The following is a 20,598-nucleotide window of genomic DNA, read 5'->3' as shown; positions in this document are numbered from 1 at the left end:
CCAGAAACTTCAGCTGGTAAAAAAGGGGGGCAGGTGAACAATTTTTGGCATCCAAAGAAGGGCACACGTAACACCTCTGTTGCATGAGCTGCACTGGCTGCCAGTCTGCTTGGGGGTCCAATTCCAGGTGTTGGAATTGGACCTATAAAGCCGTACAGGGCCAGGCTCCCTGCGGAACAGATTTCGTCCCATTACATCAGCCCCTCCCACCCGGTCAGGCAGGGAAGGGACGGTTATGGAGGTCCAGGAAGAGCCTTCTCTGCCGTTACACCCACCCCCCAGTCCTTAGAATATCCACCCTCCTGAGTGAAGGCCTGGCTCTGTGGCCTTGCTTGGGGCGGGGGGATAAGCAGGGGGCCGTGGGCCAATTAATCCCCTGAAAGCCCCCCCTTCGCTTATTTATTCTTGCCTCCCTCTAAAAGAATATAATTTTAATTCTTATGCTCTAACTTTATATACTACAAATGAATAAAGGCAAAAGGGTCCACCCAGCAGCTGCCCAGATGAGACCCTCTTTGCACCTCTGCTTGCCAGGGATCAAAGCTTTCAAAATCAGAGGGTAAATCTTAAATGCCTTGGTGAATTTTTGAACACCTGGTTTGGCACCCAGCCCCACCAACACGGAGGCCCCAGGCGGCTTCTGCAGCGTTAGCTCTTCCTCCTTCCAATCCCTTCAAATCGCAACTCACCTCCTCGCAGAAGACGGGGTTTGACTCATAGCCACCCACAGAAAGGGCATCACCTTGGAGACGCAAATACACGGAGGCATCGTGGTCTCGAACGTTCGGCATGTTCTAAAAATACCCAGAGAAAATGCTCAGTGCTCAGCCTCAAAAAGGCTCCCGGGCCAGCATTTTCGCTGGGAAGGGAGCTCCCTCAGCCCATGCCTCCTGTCCCACGCCTCACTCCCAGGAAGCCAGAGGTGAAGGCCGCCTGGGGGGCAAAAATCCCTCCGGAACGGCTGGGGAAGAAGGGACCCCTCTCCACAAGCCCCAATGCTCTTGCCTTCCAAAGGAGCCCCTGCTGAAGACCGGCTGCTCCTAAGGCCCAAGGGGCTCCCCACCCCGGGACGAGCGACCAAGGCTGGGGGGGGGGCCCTCCCTCCTCAGAGTGGCTGCCAGGATTCTCTCCGGGGACTCCGGGAGCCACAGGGCGACCCTGAAGGGCCAGGCTGGGGAAGGCGCTCCAGAGCCCTCCAGCGCCTCCACATCTGGCATTCCCGGCCTTCAACTGAGAACCCGTTTCAGGGTCTCCCTTTTTTCAGCACTGCTTCTCCACCAATCTCCCAGGAATATGTACCACTCCCCAAATAGGTCTGGCAGGTTTAACCAGTGGCCCAAGTGAGGAGCAGCAGAGTCCCTCTCGATTGGCTTCCACCCATTGCTTCTTGTCCTGCCTTCACGTGCTTTAAGCTCGACTCCCTCTTCTTGGTGGCAGCTCTTCAAATACTGGAAGTCTGCTCTCCTGTCTCCCTTAGCCTTCCTTTCCCTAGAGCAGACATACCGAATTCCTGCAACCGGTTTTCCTATGTTTTAGCCCCCAGCCCCTTCCTTGTCTTTGTTGCTCTCCTCTGCCCTCTTTCCAGAGTCTCTATTGCAGCAACCGAAACTGGACGCAATACCCCAAGTGTGGTTTTATCAGTGCGGTACAAAGCAAGGCTAACACTTTGCATGATCTTTATTCTATTCCCCGGTTAATGCAGCCTAGGACTGCACTGGATTTCGTTTTTTATTTTGATGGCTACAGCACACTCTGGCTGATGCTTAAGCCCGCTGGGACTCCTAAATCCTTCTCGCAGTTCCTGCGACTGACCCAGGTAGCCCCTATTCTCTCTACCTGTGCATTTGGTTTGCCTTGCCCAAGTGTAAAATCTTCCTTTTCTCACCACTGAATTTCACTGCACGCAGCCCTCATTACGGGGAACTCTCCTTCGCCCAATCCTCCCAGTCTGGAAGGGGGGCTGTGGGGGCTTCCCCAGTGGAGGGTGAACTTGGGATCTGGCTCTCCCAGCCCCATGCCGATCTTCCGCCCATGATCCCCGGAGGCCACAGGCTGAAGCACTCGCCCCTCTCTGCCCTTCACACACACACACACACAGAGCCTTTGTGTGGGGTATCCTTAACCAGCCTTGGAGGGACCTCTAGTGGCAGAACCTGGATCTCCTGTGCGCAACCTGCACTTCAGAGGCTCCTCAAAACGGTTTCCATTAAGCCTTTTATCAAATATTCTTACTATGTTCTTGTGAAACACGCATTATAAATTCTGTATTTTGATATTGGTGTTTGCACAGTAAACACTAACATTCAGGTCACCTAGATCTTAAATAATGGTTGGAAACTGATCAAAGAGAGAAGCAACCTGAAATTAAGGAGAAACTTTCTAACTATGAGGACAACGAACCAGTGGGATGGCTTGCCACCAGAAGCTGTGGGAGCTCCACCACTGGAAGATTTTAAGAAGAGAGACAGTCTCTTCTTGTTTGAAATGGTCTAAGTTCTCCTGCTTGAGCAGAGGGCTGGACTAGAAGACCTCCATGGTTCCTTCTATTCTATTCCTATTCCTATTCCATTATTAATTTGCTTTCTTTTTCTTCATCATGCACCAATGGGATATCGTTACTTAAGACAGAAAACCTTGTAACCCAATAAGCAATTTCCTGTCATACACAGCAGTTTTCTAATGTTATATTTGTGTTATAGGGATGAGAAAGCTAAATCGTATCCCTATTAACAATGGCATTTTAAGTCATCATTAATACTGATGTGCCTTTTTTCTGTCTTCAGGGCTCTAGAACAGGACAGGACAGAATGTAGAATAGAGAACGACAGAACAGAATAAAATATAGAATGGAATTCTAGTCCAACCCACTGCTATAACAAGGATGGCAAACCTTTTTCACCTTGGGTGCCAAAAGCATGCGCCCACGTGCTCACACCTCCATAATTTAATGACACACACACACACACCGTGACCCCTGCGCATGCACCCGTGACCCCCCCCCCCTCTGCTGCCCTGCACACACGTCTTTCTTGGAGCCTGGGGAGGGCGAAGTCGGCCTCCACCCACCCACCCACCCACCCCCGAGGCAGGAAATGGACCGTTTTCCAACTTCCGGTGGGCCCAGCAGGTCCATTGTTTGCCCTCCTCAGACTCCGGGGTCTTTCTGGGAGTCTGAGGAGGGCAAACAACGGCCCAACACGCAAAACGGAAGTTCTAAAACGGACTTCCAGTTTGCACATTGGGCTGTTTTTCGCAGCCCAAAATCATTTCGAAAATCAAGGCCCAAAATCAGCTGGCCCAGCACACGCATTCATGCTGGAGCTAACGGGGGAAAACCTCGCGTGCCCTGAGAAATGGCTCCGAAAGAGATTTGCCATCACGGCCCTATCCCTTTCCATGCAGTCTTCAAGTGGTGAAGCACCCACAACTTCTGAAGGCAACTTCTGTTCCACTTGTTAATTGTCCTCACTCACTGTCAGGAAGTTTCTCCTCAGTTCCAGGTTGCTTCTCTCCTTGAGTAGTTTCCATCCATTGTTTCTTCTCTTGCCTTGTGGTGCTTTCAAAAAATAAGTTGACCCCTTCCTCTTCTTTGTGGCAGCTGTTCAAATACTGGAATACCCCCTGATTCTTCTTTTCTCTAGACTGGCCATTCCCAATACCTGCAACTTTTCTTCGTATGTTTAGGTCTCCAGACCTTTAATCCTCTTAGTTGCTCTTCTTTGCTCTTTTTCCAAAGTCTCAACATCTTATTTTGTATTTTGGTGACCAAAACTGGATGCATTATTCCAGGTGTGGTCTTTACCAAGGCTTTACAAAACAGTATAATTCTTCATGTGATTTTGTTCCTATGGCTTTGTTTATACAACCAAGGATTGCATTAGCTTTTTTGGCGGCTGTTGTACCTCGCTGGCTTATGTTTAAATGATCATCCACTAGGACTCCGAGGTCCCTCTCACAGTGACTGTTTTTGAGCCAGGTCTCGCCTAATTGGTACTTGTATTTGCTTTTTCCTGCCCAGGTGTAAAACTTTTGCTTTTCTCCACATTAAATTTCATGTTGTTGGATAGGGCCCATTGTTCAAGTCTGTCAAGATCTTTTTGGATCCTGAGCCTGCTTCTGGAGTGTTGGCTAGTCCTGCCAGTTTATTGTCATCTGCAAATTTGATGAGTTCCCCTTCCATTCCCTCATCTAAGTCATTTATGAATTTATGGAAGTCATTTATGAAAGTCACCTAAGTCATTTATTGTCCCTGGAAGTTAATCCTATTTGCTATCTGCCCATTGCTCCAGCTGGCCAAAATCCTCCTGAACCTGCCACCATCTTCTATTCCTCCTACCCTTCAATTAGGTGGAAAGAATTCAGAGGCCCCAGTAGAAAATGAGTAGCACATGAAAAGCAACTGAATGTCTTGGTGGATCACAAGCTGAGTCAGTAGCTTAATCCAGTTGCAAAAAAGGAAATGTGATCTTTGGCTGAAGTAAAACATCAAGATCAAGAGCGATCATCAAATCTCCGCTTCCTGTGTTGCTCACACCACATCATTTTAGGGTTTGATGCTAACAAACTGCCATGTGTTCAGAGGTGACAAAAGGCCACGGAAGAAAAAGATGTTAAGGTTCTCAGAACACAGAATCACAAGAGTTGGAAGGGACCTTGGGAGTCTTTTAGTCCAACCCCCTGCTCAAGCAGGAGACTCTGCCCCATTTCATTAGAGTCAGGATCACGTGCAAAATCAGTAGTGCTTTATAAACCCTTAGTAAGAACCACACCTGGAATACCACATCCAATTTCATAGAAATTGGATTTCATAAGAGCTTTCATGGAAAACTTTCTGATTTTCTATGCTTCCAAAATTCCGTGTAAATGCTAAAGCTATGGTGTGCTTTACATTAAAAAAAAAAGATATTCCTGCAAGCAAGGTTAAGTATGAAAACTTCCTCCTGCCCAGTAAATAGTGGGAAGCAGACAGGAAGCAAGATGAATGGACAGGAAAATTCAGGTTCCCCCCAGGAAGCCTCATGGAGTCACATTTACAGTTCAGGGAGGTGGGGGGGGGAGGGTAACAATCCTAGGGGAGACCCTCTGAGCGGCATGTCCCTCTGTGCAAAAACGCTTGGAATCAAGGGAAGGACCTGAATGGCTCACAGCTCCTGTTGCTACTAATGTTTGATCTGCCCACCAGGACAGAAACTCTGAGAGTGCACCCCCCCCTCCAAGAACTGACCTGGATCCCCTCGATCTTCTCTGTCACCACATAGGCATGGTGCATGGCCACCAGGGGCACCTGGACGCCAGCCATTTCCCCCAGGGCTCGGGCCCACACACCTGTGGGAGAAGGAAAACAACCGCCGTCATGCAAATGGCCTGGGAGTGGGGAGGGGGGTGCTTGGCTTTGAAGAGGAAGCAGAGGAGGGGAGGCCTGGCCAGGTAACCCTTGCAGGCTCATGGCTGCTGGGGGATTAGGAAATATTGGTCAATATTCTGATGAGAGCACAGAAGAGGGAGGTCAAACCTGTCACCTTCTCTCCTTTGCTGACAGGGTCATGAACTCAGGGATTGGTGGTGAAGAGAGCCCCCCCCCCCCTGCCCTGCCACACCAGCAGCGAGCCAGTAAACAAGGGGAGCAGGTAAGGATTTTACACCTGCTGCCGGTGCAAACCCATCTCCCAATTGGAAGAGAAAGGGACGGGAGTTGAAAAAAGGGCTGCTCCACTTGAAGAGCCTCAGGGAGGGAAAAAAAGGTCCCAGATAGAACAGGTGGGCCAGGTGTCGTAACACTTATACTGCACTGGTAAGGCCGCACTTGGAAGACAGTAATGGGCCCAGTTCTGGTCACAGCAAAAATAATAAATAAATGCTGAGGCTGTAGAAAGAGTGCAGAGAAGGGAGAACAAAGAGGACTAGGAGACTGGAGGTTAAAACATACAATGAACAGTTGCAGGGACCGGATAGGTCTAGTCTAACCAAGGGAAACGCTAGAGGTGACATGATAGCAATCTCCCAGGATTTGAGGGGCTGTCAGAGAAAAAAGGGGATTGAGCCAAAGTCCCTGAGGGTGCAAGATTGTTGAAGAGAGGTCCAACTTCATGGCAGTGAGAATCACTGATCAGGGGGACGGCTTGCCTTTACAAGTTGTGCATCACTGGAGGTTTTCAAGAAGAGGCTGGACAACCACTTGCTGCCCAGAGTGGCCTGGGGTTTCCTGTTTGAGCAGGCGGTGGAGTAGAAGACCTCCAAGGCCCCTTCCAACCCTGTCATGCTGTTTTTCTAGCTTCTTCACAACCTCTTGGCATCTTGCCATCCTCACCAAGCAGCTTTCAATCTTCTTCCTTTCCCTTCTCATTTTGACAGCAGTGATAATAGGTTCAGTCTCCACCACAGATTCTCCCTGGTTCTTCACAGATGAAGGCTTCCATGCAGAAACCCAAGCTAAACAATTGGTTCTCACTTTTGTTTTTTATAATGAACTCAAGAGGTGGGGGTTAGTTTAGATTTTCATAGGAAAAGAGAGCTGCATGTGGACTTCAGGTGTCTACCTCCAGCAAAAGAAAGTATCAATTTTGGGGAAAAGAGGAGGACTAATGAAGGATTTGTCTGGTAGCTAAAGGGGCTATGATGGTTAGCATGGATTAAATAGCTCCAGTGGCTACTGAAGATAGCTGCCATTTGGTTTCTATCCAGAGTAAAGTTAGTGTTAAACCTAAAATGGAATAGTAGACATTCTTTTAACAGATTAACAGAGTTGGAAGGGACCTTTGAGGTCTTCTAGTCCAACCCCATCCTTAGGCAGGAAACCCTACACCACTTCAGACAAATGGATATCCAACATCTTCCAGTGTTGGGGCATTCACAACTTCTGGAGGCAACTTCTGTTCCTCTGATTAATTGTTCTCACTGTCAGGAAGTTTCTCCTCAGTTCCAAGCTGCTTCTCTCCTTGATGAGTTTCCATATATTGACCAGCACAGGAAGGGCAGAGATGCAGGAAACACGCTTCTGTTAGGCTCAAATCAGGATAGATTTCTTGCTTAAGGAACAAAGGTCTGGAGGAAAAAAATGAGCTCTTTGCCTGGTAAGAAAAGGGGGAGCAACCTGTCCCACATAAGCTTGCAAACCAATCGGCAATGCTGAAGCAAAACTTCCTGCTGCTCCGATGGGACTTGGCTGATACTGAAAACTGAATACAGAGAAAAGCAAGCTGCAACTTACGCAGCCTTGCCTGGCCAGGCACATCATGGACCCCCATGTCCATAACCCTCGACGACCCTCCCTGGGCTCCCCTTGGCCTCCTTGGCTTTCCTCCACCGATCCTTAGCTTTTTTTCCCTTGATACCCTGTCCGGTCTCCTCTTGAAAACCTGCAGGGATGGGGCACCCAGGACCCCTGGAGGGAAGCCCTTCCACTGACCGATTGCTCTCACTGCTAGGAAATTTCTCCTTAGTTCTAGGTTGGATCGCTCTTTAAAAGCATCTTCCTTTAAAAGTTACTTCTTCTCCTGCCTTCAGGTGCTTTGGAGACTAGGCTGAAACCCGCCCCCCTCTTCTCTGTGGCAGCCCGCCAAATATCGGAAGACTGGTTGAAGAGCATCGGCTGCCAAATGCAGTGGGTCAGGCTCTGGATGGCACACGCTGCTTCAATTCAAGGGGCTGGTTTGGGCCTTTAAAGCCCTTCATCCCTTGCGGGGTGAAGTCAGGGCAACTGAAGCAGTGCTGGCTTCCAGATCCCATTCCAACCGGTCCACATGGCGTCTTAGCACCTCCACCAGCCTCCACGACGCCCCAGTTGCTGAGCGGAGTGTCGCGCAGGCGCTGTACGCACCGTGCGTGGAAGCGCCGAAGACTTAAAAGGAGCTCGGGCGGGTGGGTGGGCCCTCCGGAGCACCATACCAGAACGGTATCCGGTGTTCCGGGCAGGCTCTGGTATTCCCGTACCAGGGTGTACCGGCTGCAACCCACCACTGAACTGAATGGAGCTGAGTATTTACTGACCGGATGCCCTTCCTGTCGCCAATCCAGAGGGTTTTTTCAGCAGATATATCCTCATTGTGCCCAGAGAGAGAAATATCTGCTTCTATCTAGGATCGAACTCACAGCCTCCTGATTGGGAGGCGAGAGCTCCACCTCTAGGCCACCAAAGCACACCTTTAAAGCCCTTCACGGAGGCAGATTATTTGTGGAGCCACCCTGAGGTCTGGCAGAGAAGGCGTGTTGAGTGCAAAAGGATTTCATGGATGGCACACAGGAGACGGGAGGTTTCTGCCAGGGGACTCCTCTGTAGAAACCCCCCTCCCCCCCCCCAGGTGGATTGGCCCCATCCTTCCAGAAGGCTCTCCAAATGCGTTTGGGAGAATCTCAGAAAGCTGGTGGTTTAGAGAGATGGCTGCCTTGTCTTTCAGCAGCCTTTCTCCACTCTCTTGCGATTATTAATATTGTTAGGTTTTTTACTCCACTTATGTTAATATTTAAGTTTTACAATAGTTGTACCACTTCTCTGTGAGAGGGGCAGCTGCAGCAACACGATTAAACATAAACTAAAATTTGAGGACCTCCTTTTCCCCATTACCTGATCCTGGCACGGAACCCAACCCATCCCGGTCCTAAGCTGGCTAAAGGCCAGGAGTGCCAGGCCTTCCTTCGAGGACGCCTTCCTTACCACAGCAGTTCACCACGCAGGACGTCTGGATGGCTCCCTCTTTCGTCAGCACAGCCGCCACCCGTGGGACCCCAAAGTCATCCGTCCTGACCTCAATGCCAGTCACGGGGCAGTTTTCAATGACCTGGAAAAACAAGCGGACAAGGGCCGTAGAACAGGGCCTGCTCCTCTGCTCTGGAGTGGGAGGCGATCCCTCTTCGGTGATGATCCCTGCATGGTTCAGAGGGAAACTGGCACAGGATTTACGGCTGCTCCCAAAGGCTCCTTCTCATGGCTTCCGCAACTCAGAAAAATTGCTACCAGAATCCTGCAGATCTTTTGCCACCGCAGACTGGCGAGGCTCTCCTCCTGCACCAACCCTCCCCTGGGCATCCCTGCTGCTCAGAGGTAATGGAAAGGGTTTCACATCGTATGATCCAGGAACTCCTACGGGTGCTGGTGGTGTCAGGCCTGCAGTCAAATTTCTTTTAGGATCTTTGGCCTGCCACACTCTCTCTCTTTACTATGCTGTTTCATTAGTGGGGGAATAGTAAGGAGTAGAATTGTAGAATGTGTTGTTGTCAAAATAAAACATTCCTTTCTAGAAGCCCAAGGTCGTCCTTTGTCTCCGCACCTCTGCACCTGACCAGAACTGGATGGGTGGAAATGCCAGTGTGGCAGAGGAAGATTTGACCGTGTGATGGACTTGTGGGTGTGGGGACAAGGTCATGAACTTTCAACTGGGTGGGAAACCCAGGAAGCTTTCAGATTCGGGTTTTCCACAGATGTACCAACGTGTCTCTCTTATTACATTGGAACTTTGAGGAAAGATCTGCCTTGGACTCTGATTTAATTTTGGATGATATTTGGAACGCTGACAGGTGGTCTTTGACTTACGACCGGTTGCTCAGTGACCGTTAGAAGTTGCACTGGACACTTCCCCACCCCGAGCCACTTATGACTTGGTTTCAGAGTTCTGATGTCTGTCCTACCCCTATGGTGACATGGTTTATTTTATTTAGAAAATATATATAGTCGCATTACTTGCTCACAGAAACTCCAGGTGGCTTAAAAGCAATAAAAACACAGTATAGAAAAAATATATTTAATTTTTTTTAATGCATTTTGGGTGCTTGGTAAGTGGCTCACAGGGACACCTGACCACAATGTGTGCCTTTTTGTTTTGGACTGGGAACCAGTGTCTCCATTAAAATTCTCTCATTGGTATAATGTGTTTGCTTAACCACCACAGCATCACAAAACCAGGTATGGTCACATGGTGAGAAGCTTAATGACCAGCAGAATTTACAACCCTACTTCCAGACTCAATTAGGGTCATAACTCAAGGACCAATCAAGGGACGCATATTGTCCTACAGGGGCAAGAGGCAGCAATTCAAAAGACAGGGACAGGGGACCGGGGGGGGGGAGAGGGAGGGGGGGTCTGTGAACCTTGAAGAACATGTGACTCACCTGGAAGAGCAGCAAGGAAACTCCTCCCACCCAGGCCACCCCCACACTCATCTCTGTCCCTGGGCAGTAAGAGACCTCATTGCTTGTTCGACTTCAGGGCTGGCTGGCACGAGCTCTGCCTGCCCACCCTACGCTGGGGAAAATGGAAGTATTGACCATGAAGCTGATCTGACCGGAGCCATTTTGAAGCTTCAGTCTTGCCACATTGGAGCTGAGGGATGGGGGGGGGGGGGCAATAGAGATAGCTGTGGTTTTGTAGGTAAAACAAAATGCTTTCTCCTGGGAACCAAGGACATTCCCACAAGTGCCCAGAGAGAGGAGGAGTGAAGTTGCCAGGCAACTGGACAGAACCTTGATTGGACCATGTGACTGACTGTTTGGGACAAGGGAGAAACTTTTACTTTTAATTAGGTGAAAACTGTGAGAACATTCAGAGTCGGTTTTCACCAGTCTGTGCCAAGATCATATGTCCAATAAATCAATTCTTTGAGGACCCCACCTGCCCAGGAGTTCTGTTTGCTGTGAGTGTATTACTTGGAAGGAAGAACTGCTAGGAGGCCTCTTATGGCTGCCCTCTGCCACTTCTCCAAACGCTTTGCTGGCAAAATTAGGTCCCTGTCAGCATTTGAATGTTCTCGTATTTCCTAGAAAGGCTGCCTAGGCAGGAGCTCCTGGCTTAGGTATGGTTGAGCCCCCCCCCCCCCCCCCCGGGATGTGTCCCCCACTATGAGGTCGCCTTGCAAAAAGGACAGAAGAGGCCCTTTTCCCATCATCATCATGCTCAATTCTCTCCCTAAGGAACCCAGATTACCTCACTGCCATCAGGCAAGTGGTTTTATCTCCCCTGTTTCTCTAAGGCCACTTAAAGGGTTTAAATGGCTCAAGGACCCTACCAGAGCCCCTCGGTTGCTGGCTGCCCGAGTGAGACACGTGCAGGTCCCTGCAGGATCCATCGTGCCATCCTCCGGGACGTAGAGGGTTCCGTAGAGGTCATCCACGTTCATCAAGGGGTAGAGCTCTTTGGTCTCCTCCGGAGACAGGACGTGCGATTCAATGCCGAAAACTTTGCCCAGCTGCAAAAGAAGAGCCGGAATTTCCAGAGCAGCCTCCAAAGGGAGCGATCCAAGGACCCACCCAAACAGGCAGGAAACAGGGCAGGCAACCCTGAAAGCCCTTCGGGGTAAAGTCTGCTCCAATGGTGCACAGACGGATGGGCCACTACTGGCTGCATGCAACATTTCCCAGCCAGGGAGAAATGGGGCAGCATCACTTTCTCTTTGGCACTGCCACCTCCCCTGTCCCAGCGGACTGAGAGAGGGCCTGCAGGAGCTCCAAGCCTTAGCTGAGGCTGGCAAGGGAGCTCCAGGCTGCAAGAGGTGCCAAGTAGGCCAACTAAGCTGGCTACAGCTCCTTTCCCTGCCAGGCAAAGAAGCCGCTTGACACAGGAGGCACATTCTGGAACCGCAGGCTACATATTGGCTCCTTCCTGTAGGAACCTCCGAATGTGCCTGGCTATCCATCAATGAAGGATGAGCCGGATGGGGCCCTGGTCCATGCTGAGTGCCTGCTGCTGGAAAAAAACTGGATGCCGAATTACTGTGGCACATCAGACGGTCCTATTTGCACAAGACTCAGCCCTGATGCTCCGGGGACCTCTCAGCCAGCTCCTGCAAAAGGACCCAGAATCTGGTGTCCAGATGCATACTGTGGGGAGTAAGCAAGATGGCCTCAACACGAGACGTGCAGGGACCCTTCTCTAACCAAAAGGGCTCAAACATCTTTTAAATCCAGACCATCCCAACCCCATTCAAAAACAGCCGACCTGACAGAGTTGGAAGGGACCGTGGAGGTCCTCCAGCCCAACCCCCTACTCAAGCAGGAGACCCTCTACTCTTCCGGACAAACGGATGTCCCGTCTCCTCTTCAAAACCTCCAGGGGTGGAACACCCTCTGCAGGGGACCCGTTCCCTGTTTCATTCTTCTCACTGTCAGGAAGTTTCTCCTTAAAAAGGGGAGGAGGCACATCACAAACTGGGTTTGCCAGAAACTCAGTGAACAGAGTTTTAGTCTTTCTGGGGAGTTGATTCCTGGACCTTTTGCTAGTTAAGTCTGATATATACTAGGAAAAATTTACTGGACTCCCTTTCTGTAAGCACAGTTCTGGTTTCTGTTATATAAACCAGCTGTCAACTTCAAATCAAACCTGGCAGCATTCATTTTTCTGTTCCTCAGTTGCCCCACAGAGGGCGACACTAGTCCTTCCTCCCCCCCTTGCTGTGCCTGTGGGCTTTCAGAAGTGGGAACCTCCTAGATCCAGAGGGATCTGAATCCTATCACTTTCTCCAAATCCCCATGATGAAGATATGCATTCCGTAGAATTCACAGGTGAACTACAGAGGGCACCTCCATCTGCCCCCAGGAACCTATTTTAAGGCCAAAAGCACAGAGCGGGCGAAGGGTCAGAAAGAAGCAGAGGGACAGATGGCCAAAGCCACTCAGAAGGTTTAAGGAAAGCCATCATAAAAGGAAGAGGCTGCTGAGGAGAAGGATCCCCAGAAAGGACCAGAGAGACGATGCCAACACTCAAGCAGCAGGCTGGCAGGCTTCCTACTTACTGACATGAGCCTCTTGTACTCGTCCAGCCTCTGCTTGTTGGAAGCAATGAAGAGTCCTCCGTTTTGGATCCAGCCCGTGTGAAGGCCCGTCTCTTCCTCCAGCTCCCAGCTGACCACATTGCGGGTGTGAGTCAAGAGCTCCACCTCCACGTCACTCGGGCGCAACTGCCACAAGAGCCCTGGGGAAGGGGAAGGCCACGAGGACACAACTCAGCCACATGCCCACAGGGTTTCCTGAGGGGGTCCCAAGGGAGGAGCGTCCCCTTGAAATACCCAACACTCATTCTCTGACTTCCACATTTGCAAAAGTCTCCCTGCCAGAAACACCTTCAGGACTGATTGATCATTTGTTTGTTTGTTTGTTTGACTTGTCTGCCACCCTGCTGGCCTCGTTATTCCCAGGTCCTCCCTTCACATCTGGTGGTACCAAGAACAATCAGACTGAAAGCCCAGGAATGTCTTTGATCTGCTGTATGTCAACCTCAAGCTGATCTGACCAAAGCCACCTTTCACCGTTTCAGTGCTGCCACACTGGAGCTGAGGGGGAGGGAGGGAGGATTTGAGATAGAGGGGATTCTGTAGCCAAAACAAAACATTTTCTCTCGTGAACCAAGGGCGTTCTCACACCTGGTCAGAGGAAAGCGGAGGGATGCTACCTGGTTGCCAGCCCGTTCTGGGATTGGACTATGTGACTGATTGTTTTGAGAAAGTAGGAAAACTTTTACTTTTAATTAGGTGAAAACCGCGGGAGGCTTCAGAGTCGCTTTTTATTCTTCCCCAGAGTTCTCAAGATCATGAGAACTGATAGTACTGCTCTATATGGTATTAGTGAGGTCACACTTGGAATACAGCATCTAGTTCTGGCCACTACGGTACACAAAAGATGCTGAAACCCTAGAAAAGGGGAAAGGTCAACAAAAAGGATTAGTGGGCTGGAGGCTAAAACATATGAAGAACGGCTGCAGGAACTGGGAATGTCTCGTCCAACTAACAGAAGGACTAAGGGTGACACGATAGCTCTCTTCCAGTACTTGTCACAGGAAGGAGCGGGTCAAGTTATTCTCCAAAGCACCGGAGGGCAGGAGAAGAAGAAAAGGACGGAAGGTCATCAGAGGGTGATGCAGCCGGGAATTGAGGAGAAATTTTCTGAGAACAATTGATCAACGGGAAAGCTCGTTTTCGCAGAGTTGTTGGTGCTCCATCACTTGGGTTTTTCAAGAAAAAATTGGACAGTCATTTGTCTAGGTCCTAGGATGAGATGCCGTCTCCTGCCTTGGGCGGCGGGGTGGACTAAAAGACCTCAAAGGTCCCTTCCACCCCTAGGATTCTGAATCAGTTACTGTGCCATAATTATGCTAAGAGATTTCAATAACGATAGCATTTTTTGATCTAATGCACAACAGTGGAATATAAGGAATTCAGGCCTGCTTCATAATTCAATATGGACAGAAACTTTGGTTACATGTTTTGGAACGTTACTTTGTATCGCAAACTTAAAAGTATGTTTAAAGTTGAAATTACTGACATTCACAATGAATGGGATAATGAATATTGTAATATTTGATCATGGAACTAAGTCTTTAAATTTGTTAAATTTGTTTCTTTGGACTTGAAATTAGTGCATCAAAAGATTTTATCTGGACTTCATTGTAACCCAAAAAATGCATATCTGAAAGATTTTCTTGGTGATGTATGAAATCTGGAGCTACATTAAATCCATAGGATTTGGTCTTGTCAGTTTCTGGTTCCTTTTTGGAATAAAATTATTTCACAGATAAATAGATTCCTGGAAGTTTTCATGTTAAAAATGCTATTATTTTGATTTGAACCCCCAAATTGTGGCCTTTGCTTTAGATCTCTACCTATGCCGGACATGGGAGTAGCAAAGGGAATAACACAGAGAAATTTGAAGTATAATACTGCTCTGGACATCAAGGTCTGCTTAAGAAATGTACAATTTATCCATTTTTGAAAAGACTATTTTATAACACAAGTGGGTCCCGTTGAAATGGATCTCATAATATTTAACAATGTTTTTTTTTAAAGGAGTAACATTTTCTCTTTGAGAACCCTGGTGGCAACAGATCCCCTGGGGATCCATCTGTCCTTATTTCTGAGGGGGACATTCTCTGTCCTGGCAATTTTGTAAACTGCATTTCCGTAAGTAGCAGATAAAAGGCAGGGATGACCTACCAGTTTAATCACTGTGAGGAAAACATTTCAGCTTGAGGGTCCGGTCAGCGGCTGAGGGAAGAGAAGCTGCTTTCTGGCCCATCCTGACCAACCGCTTAGATTACACAAGTGATGGGGAACAGATCAGGGGGGCCTCCCACATCTTCACCCAGAGGGGACCCTCCCACCAGCAGCTCCCTTCTTTACCTGCAGTATGCCAGGTGGTCCCTGAGGTCAAACGATCCTTTTCGAGCAAGACCACGTTGGTCATGCCCATCTTGGCAAGGTGGTAGATGGTCTGGCATCCGAGGCTACCCCCGCCCACCACCACCACATCTGCGGAGGCAGGGAGGGGCTTGGTAGGCCCTTCCCGGGAGGAGTGGCCCTCTTCCTTCAGCGTCTTCTGATACGGGACATTCCTCTCCGTAGTCAGGCCGCCAGCACCACTAGCGAAGAATCGGAGCCTTCGTCCCGAGTGGGGCAATTGCCGAGCCGCCGCTGCTGCTTGGAGCACACACCTCAGGCGAGCCGTGGCCATCTGAAGAGAGAGGAGGGCATTCATGCCAGGCATCCAGAAGACAAAGAATACCTCTGGGGAACCAAGCAGCCGTGATGCCCCTATGAGAGCTCTATAACTGTCTGGTCTGTCTCTGCAACCCAACAAGACAGACACAGACTTCAGAGGAGAATCAGAACTGCAGAAAAAACAATGGCTACCAACCTGCCTTCCACTGAGGACCTGTGCACTGCACGAGTCAAAAGGAGGGCCGTGAAAATATCCACAGACCCCTCGCATCCTGGACATAAATTGTTTCAACTCCTGTCCTCAGAACGACGCTAGAGAGCACTGCACACCAGAACAACTAGACACAAGGACAGTTTTTTCCTGAACGCCATCACTCTGCTAAACAAATAATTCCCTCAACACTGTCAAACTACTTACTAAGTCTGCATTACTGTTACTATTAGTCTTCTCATCGTTCCTATCACACACTTCCTCCCACTTAGGACTGTATGACTGCAACTTTATTGCTTGTATCTTTACGATTTATATTGATTGTCTCCTAGTATGTTTTGATTCTATTCTATTCTATTTTTCATTCAAAAAATAGAGGAGAAAACTAGAGGGTCAGCTATACTGGATTAATACTAATAGAGATGAAATTATAGAAAGGATGGAAGTTGAAGAACTGTGGGGGAGAGTAACTATCATACTAGAATTCAACAATGCAGGCACAGGTAATTGAATAGTCAAACTAGTGCTTTTGACTAAAAACATGTGATTTCAACATACTAAGAGAGAGACTAGGAAGGATTCCATGGGTAGAAATCCTAAAGGGAGAAACAACTCAAGATGCCTGGGAGATAATAAAAAATGAGATTATAAAACCCAATCAAAACACTACCACAGAAAAAGAAAAACAAGAGACCAAGAAGAAGGCCAGCATGGTTGGCACAAGGAGCTCTTTGACAAACTGATAAAAAAGAACAAGTATACAAAATGAAAGAGGGGCACATAATTAAGGAAGAATCCCCCCCCCCAAAAAAAAGTAGCCTGAATGTGCTATTCAGTCAGGAAAGCTAAGGCTCAGAATGGACTAAAATCTACAACAAACGACAAAAATAACATAAATGTTTTTTTAATATGTAAAAAACAAGAACAAAGTCAAGGAAACCTTCGTCTACTAATGGGAGATGGCAAAATAGTGAAGGATAGCGGGGGGGGGAGTAGAACTGCTAATACTAAGAGAGAAGAAGTGATAGAGGGAGTTGAACCTTGGGCGTATTGAATTCCAATATGTCACATTGGAATTCAGTACAATGCAAATACAAGCACTAGAATACAATCCAACCTCTGTCTTAAACCTTATGAACAGATGAAGAATGGTTGCAGGCATTGGGTATGTATACTTGAGAGAAAAGAAGGACCAGGATAGCAGTCTTCCAATATTTGAAGACCTGCCACAAAGAAGAGAAGGGTCAACTTATTTTCCAAAGCAACAGAAGCCAAGACAAGAAACAATAGATGGAAACTAATCAAGGAGAGAAGCAACCTGGAACTGAGGAGAAACCTCCTAACAGAGAGGACAATGAACCAGTGGAAAGCTTGCCGTCAGAAGTTGTGGGTGCTTAATGAACTATTCACTTTAGGTGAGTTCAGCTCAACAGGATCAGATGGATTACATCCCAGGGTTCTAAAGGAACTGGCAGACATCATCTTGGACCACTGAAAAAAAACCAACGCTCCTGGAGCACTGGGGAGCTGCCAGAGGACTGGAAAAGAGCGGATGTGCTCCCAACTTTCAAATAGGAAAAAGAATGGAACCAAGAAACTATAGACCTATCTGTTTGACACTGATGACCTGGGTGATACCCTAGAAAACTAGGCAGCATCTAGAAATGAAGAAAGCAATTACTAGAAGCCAGCATGGGTTTCTTAAAAACAGGTCATGCCGAACAAACCTTATTGCCTTGTGGATCAGGGAAATAATGTGGACATCGTTTCTTTAAACTTCAGCAAGGCATTTGATTAAAGAGACCACAGCATTCATCTTGGTGAGATAGATTAACAGATGAACACAGTTGGAAGGGACCTTGTAGGTTATCTAGTCCAACCCCCCCAAAGCAGGAGACCCTACACCACCATTTCTGACCGAGGGCAGTCCAGTCTCTTCTTGAAAGCCTCCAGGGAAGAAGCTCCCACAACTTCCAAAGGCAACTTCTGTTCCATGGGTTGATTGTTCTCCCTGTCAGGAAATTCCTCCTTATTTCCAGGTTGAATCTCTTCTTGATCAGTTTCCATCCATTGTTCCTTGTCCGGCCTTCGTGGGCTTTTGAAAATAGCTTGATCCCCTCCTCTCTGTGGCAGCCCCTCAAGTATTGGAAGACTGCTATCCTGTCTCCTCTGGTCCTTCTTTTCAGTAGAGTATGCATACCCAATTCCTGCAACCGGTCTTCATATGTTTTAGCCTCCAGCCCATCATCATCATCATCTCGTTTTAATGACCCCATAATCCCTTTCCGGGCAGGAGTCTGAATGGAGTGTTTACTGGCCAGATGCCCTTCCTGTCACCAATGCAGAGTTTTGTTCAGCAGATATATTCTCATTGTGCCCAGAGAGAGAAATATCTGCCTCTACCTAGGATCAAACTCACATGTCTCACATTGTTTATGTCTTCATAAACAATTTAGAAGGGAAACCCACCAGCTCTGCAGATGAAACCAAGATGGAGGGAATGGCTAACTCTTGGGTAGTTCTGGTCACCACAATACAAAAAAGATGCGGAGACCCTGGAAAGTGTGCAGAGAAGCTGGGCAATGTGATAAGGCTTTAGGATAGGGTGAGCACTTGAGGGAGCTAGGCGTGTCTGGCTGTAGCCTATTGAAAAGAACTGGGGGGGGGGGGGAAGGGTGTGGTAATTACCTTCCAGGGCTTGAGTCCCAGAGAAGAAGGGATCGGCTTATTCTCCAAAGCACCAGGAGGCAGGAGGAATTGGGTGGAAGGTTGTTAGCATGAGATCCAACCTAGAAGTAAAGAGAAATTTTCTGAGAGTTAGAACAATTAATGAGTGGGGAGCTTGCCTCCTGGAGTTGCTCCATCACTGGAGGTTTTCAACATGAGATTGGACAACCATTTGACCACGATGATACAAGGTCTCCTGCCTTGAGTAAGGGGTTGGACTAGAAGACCTCCAAGGTCCCTTCTAGCCCTATTATTCCACGTTCTGTGTTTGTTACTGGCTGCTTACTCAGATTCTCATCTCTCTTTTTGCAAGCAGGACACACATGAAACTCCAATAACATTATCTAAGATATGCTAAAGTTCAGAAAAATCTAAAAAGGCCTGAATGATTTTTCATAGAATTGTAATTATTCTAAAGAAGGCAAAAGTTGATGCACACATACCCACCCCCACCCCCACCCCACGGGCTGGAGGCGGCAAGTAAAACCGTGGGCGCAGCTGCTGAGAAGGTGCCAAAAGGCTGCTGTGCCAAAGGCTGCCCAGGGAAGGAAGAGGCTGCAGGGGGGGCCTGAAGACTTCTGGGGAGCAGAGCTGCTCAAGCCCCCCCCCTCCCTCGCGCCAGAGCAGAGGCTCTTGAAGAGAGGCCCCCTTCCCCACTCCGGCCTATCCGTCACTACGGGGGAAAGCAGAATACCCCCCCCCCAATGATACAGACAGGAGGAGCTGCAGGAGCCGCTCAGATTGGCTCGGGCGGGGGGGAGGGCAAAGAGGCAGCGCCCCCCCTCCCTCCACGTGGACCCTGCACTCCGCGGCTCTTGACCAGCAGCTGCGGCGCCTCCCCAGAAACGCCCGTCCAGCCTCGGGAAGCGCTGCTTGGGGGGGGGCGAATGCTTCCCGGGCGCTTCCCGAGTCCCTCCGCGAAGGGGCCGCGGGGCGAGCTCGATTCCTCGGCAAGAGCCCGGGAAGCGCCCGAGCCCCGTCGCCGCCTTGGAGCAGGTGGCCGCGCGGAAGGGCCGCCGGAGCGGAGCGGCCTTTGGTCCGCCCCGCAGCCGGGAAAGCAGCCGCCCGCCAGAGCAGAGGGGCTGAGCCTGGAGCCCCCCGGCCAGGGCGGACCTCGGGCGCCCTGAGCGCCTCCCCGCCGCTCGGTTACCTTTCCGCTCAGGCCGCCGCCGCCGCCGCCTCGGGCAACTTTTCCTCCTCGTGTCCCGCGGACGCCGCTCAGACGCGCCCGGAGCCGCCGAGCAGGAGGAGCCCGACCAGCTGCTCCCGTGCCGAAAGCCCCAGCCGGGCCGGAGCGGCGGGCAGAGTCAGCGCAGAAGCCGCCGAGGGCAACGGGGCGGGGGGGGGCGAAGGGGAGCCCCCCGGCGGGGCGGGCAGGGGGCGCGGCGCCTGGGCCGCTCGCTCATTGGCCGGGAGGGAGGGAGGGAGGGATGCTGCCGAGGCGGCCCTGACTCGCCTGTTGCAGCTGCCGCTGCCGCCTTTGCCCCGTTTCGAGACTGCGACGGTCGCAGCGTCGCGGACGCCCCGCTCCCCCTGCTGTTCGGAGGCGGCCCAAAGGCTCCCGCGAGGCCTCCGCTCCGGAACAGTGACGGCAGGGCGGAGTTGGACGGGGCCGCCGAGGACTCCTTCCCCCCGTTCCCCGCTGAAGCCGCAGCTCCGAGGCCATCCCGGCCAAAGGGCCCCCTGCCTTTCCCCGAAGGCCTCCAGGGACGGAGCCCCAGGCCCTCGGAGGGATTTCCCCTTCAGCAAACGCCTCCCTGGTTCTCTTGGCTAGTCGCCAAAGGTGCTTTGGACTTTCTTGCCTTTTCCTCGAAGGCGTTTCGCTTCTCATCCAAGAAGCTTCTTCAGTTCTGGAAACGGAGGACAACCGTCATGTGGATGACTGAGAATCTCCCACACTTTGACTTCGATACCGTCTTTTCCAGACAGCCTCAGCCTCTGGCTCCTCCTTTTACCCCCTGCACGCCCATAATGCAATGCACGCACACGCCCTGCCCTCGTGCATGTGCCCCCCCCCCACACCTGCATGCATGACCCCTGCCCATGCACCCCACCCCCCTGCATATGTGTCTCCTGCATGCACCCCCCCCCAAAAAAAAACCAGCTGGCTGGCAGGAGGACACAGACATATGCGGTGGAGCCAAGCTGGGGCGATGGCTGGCAAGTGTGCCACCTGTGGCATGTGTGCTATAGGTTGGCCATCACGTCCATAGACACTTTCTATCCATCACTTCATATGCTGCCCTC

The 20,598-nt window shown here is 50.1% G+C and overlaps 1 protein-coding gene across 4 annotated transcripts in view; it reads right to left on the bottom strand.

Moving 5' to 3' along the window:
• The window catches only part of SARDH (sarcosine dehydrogenase), a 54,213-nt gene extending 34,041 nt beyond the window's left edge, over positions 1-20,172 (bottom strand). Inside the window, exons 1-8 of one of the 4 annotated variants that reach the window (XM_081967479.1) lie at positions 20,154-20,172; positions 18,313-18,413; positions 15,096-15,426; positions 12,717-12,895; positions 10,995-11,174; positions 8,651-8,774; positions 5,225-5,325; positions 690-794 (exon numbers count right to left, since the gene is read on the bottom strand). In XM_081967479.1, the coding sequence (XP_081823605.1) occupies positions 690-794; positions 5,225-5,325; positions 8,651-8,774; positions 10,995-11,174; positions 12,717-12,895; positions 15,096-15,426 (1,020 nt within the window). In that variant the 5' untranslated portion in view covers positions 18,313-18,413; positions 20,154-20,172. Of the gene's footprint in view, positions 1-689; positions 795-5,224; positions 5,326-8,650; positions 8,775-10,994; positions 11,175-12,716; positions 12,896-15,095; positions 15,539-18,312; positions 18,414-19,501; positions 19,754-20,153 lie in introns of those variants that run through there. The other 3 variants (XM_081967481.1, XM_081967478.1, XM_081967480.1) reach the window with 3 other exon arrangements.
• Positions 20,173-20,598: the final 426 nt, after the last annotated feature.

This window comes from Natrix helvetica, assembly GCF_964273705.1.
Source record: "Natrix helvetica genome assembly, chromosome: 15".
Lineage (NCBI taxonomy): Eukaryota > Metazoa > Chordata > Lepidosauria > Squamata > Natricidae > Natrix > Natrix helvetica.
The sequence above is the reverse complement of the archived record's forward strand: the minus strand, read 5'-3'. Positions and strand labels throughout refer to the sequence as shown.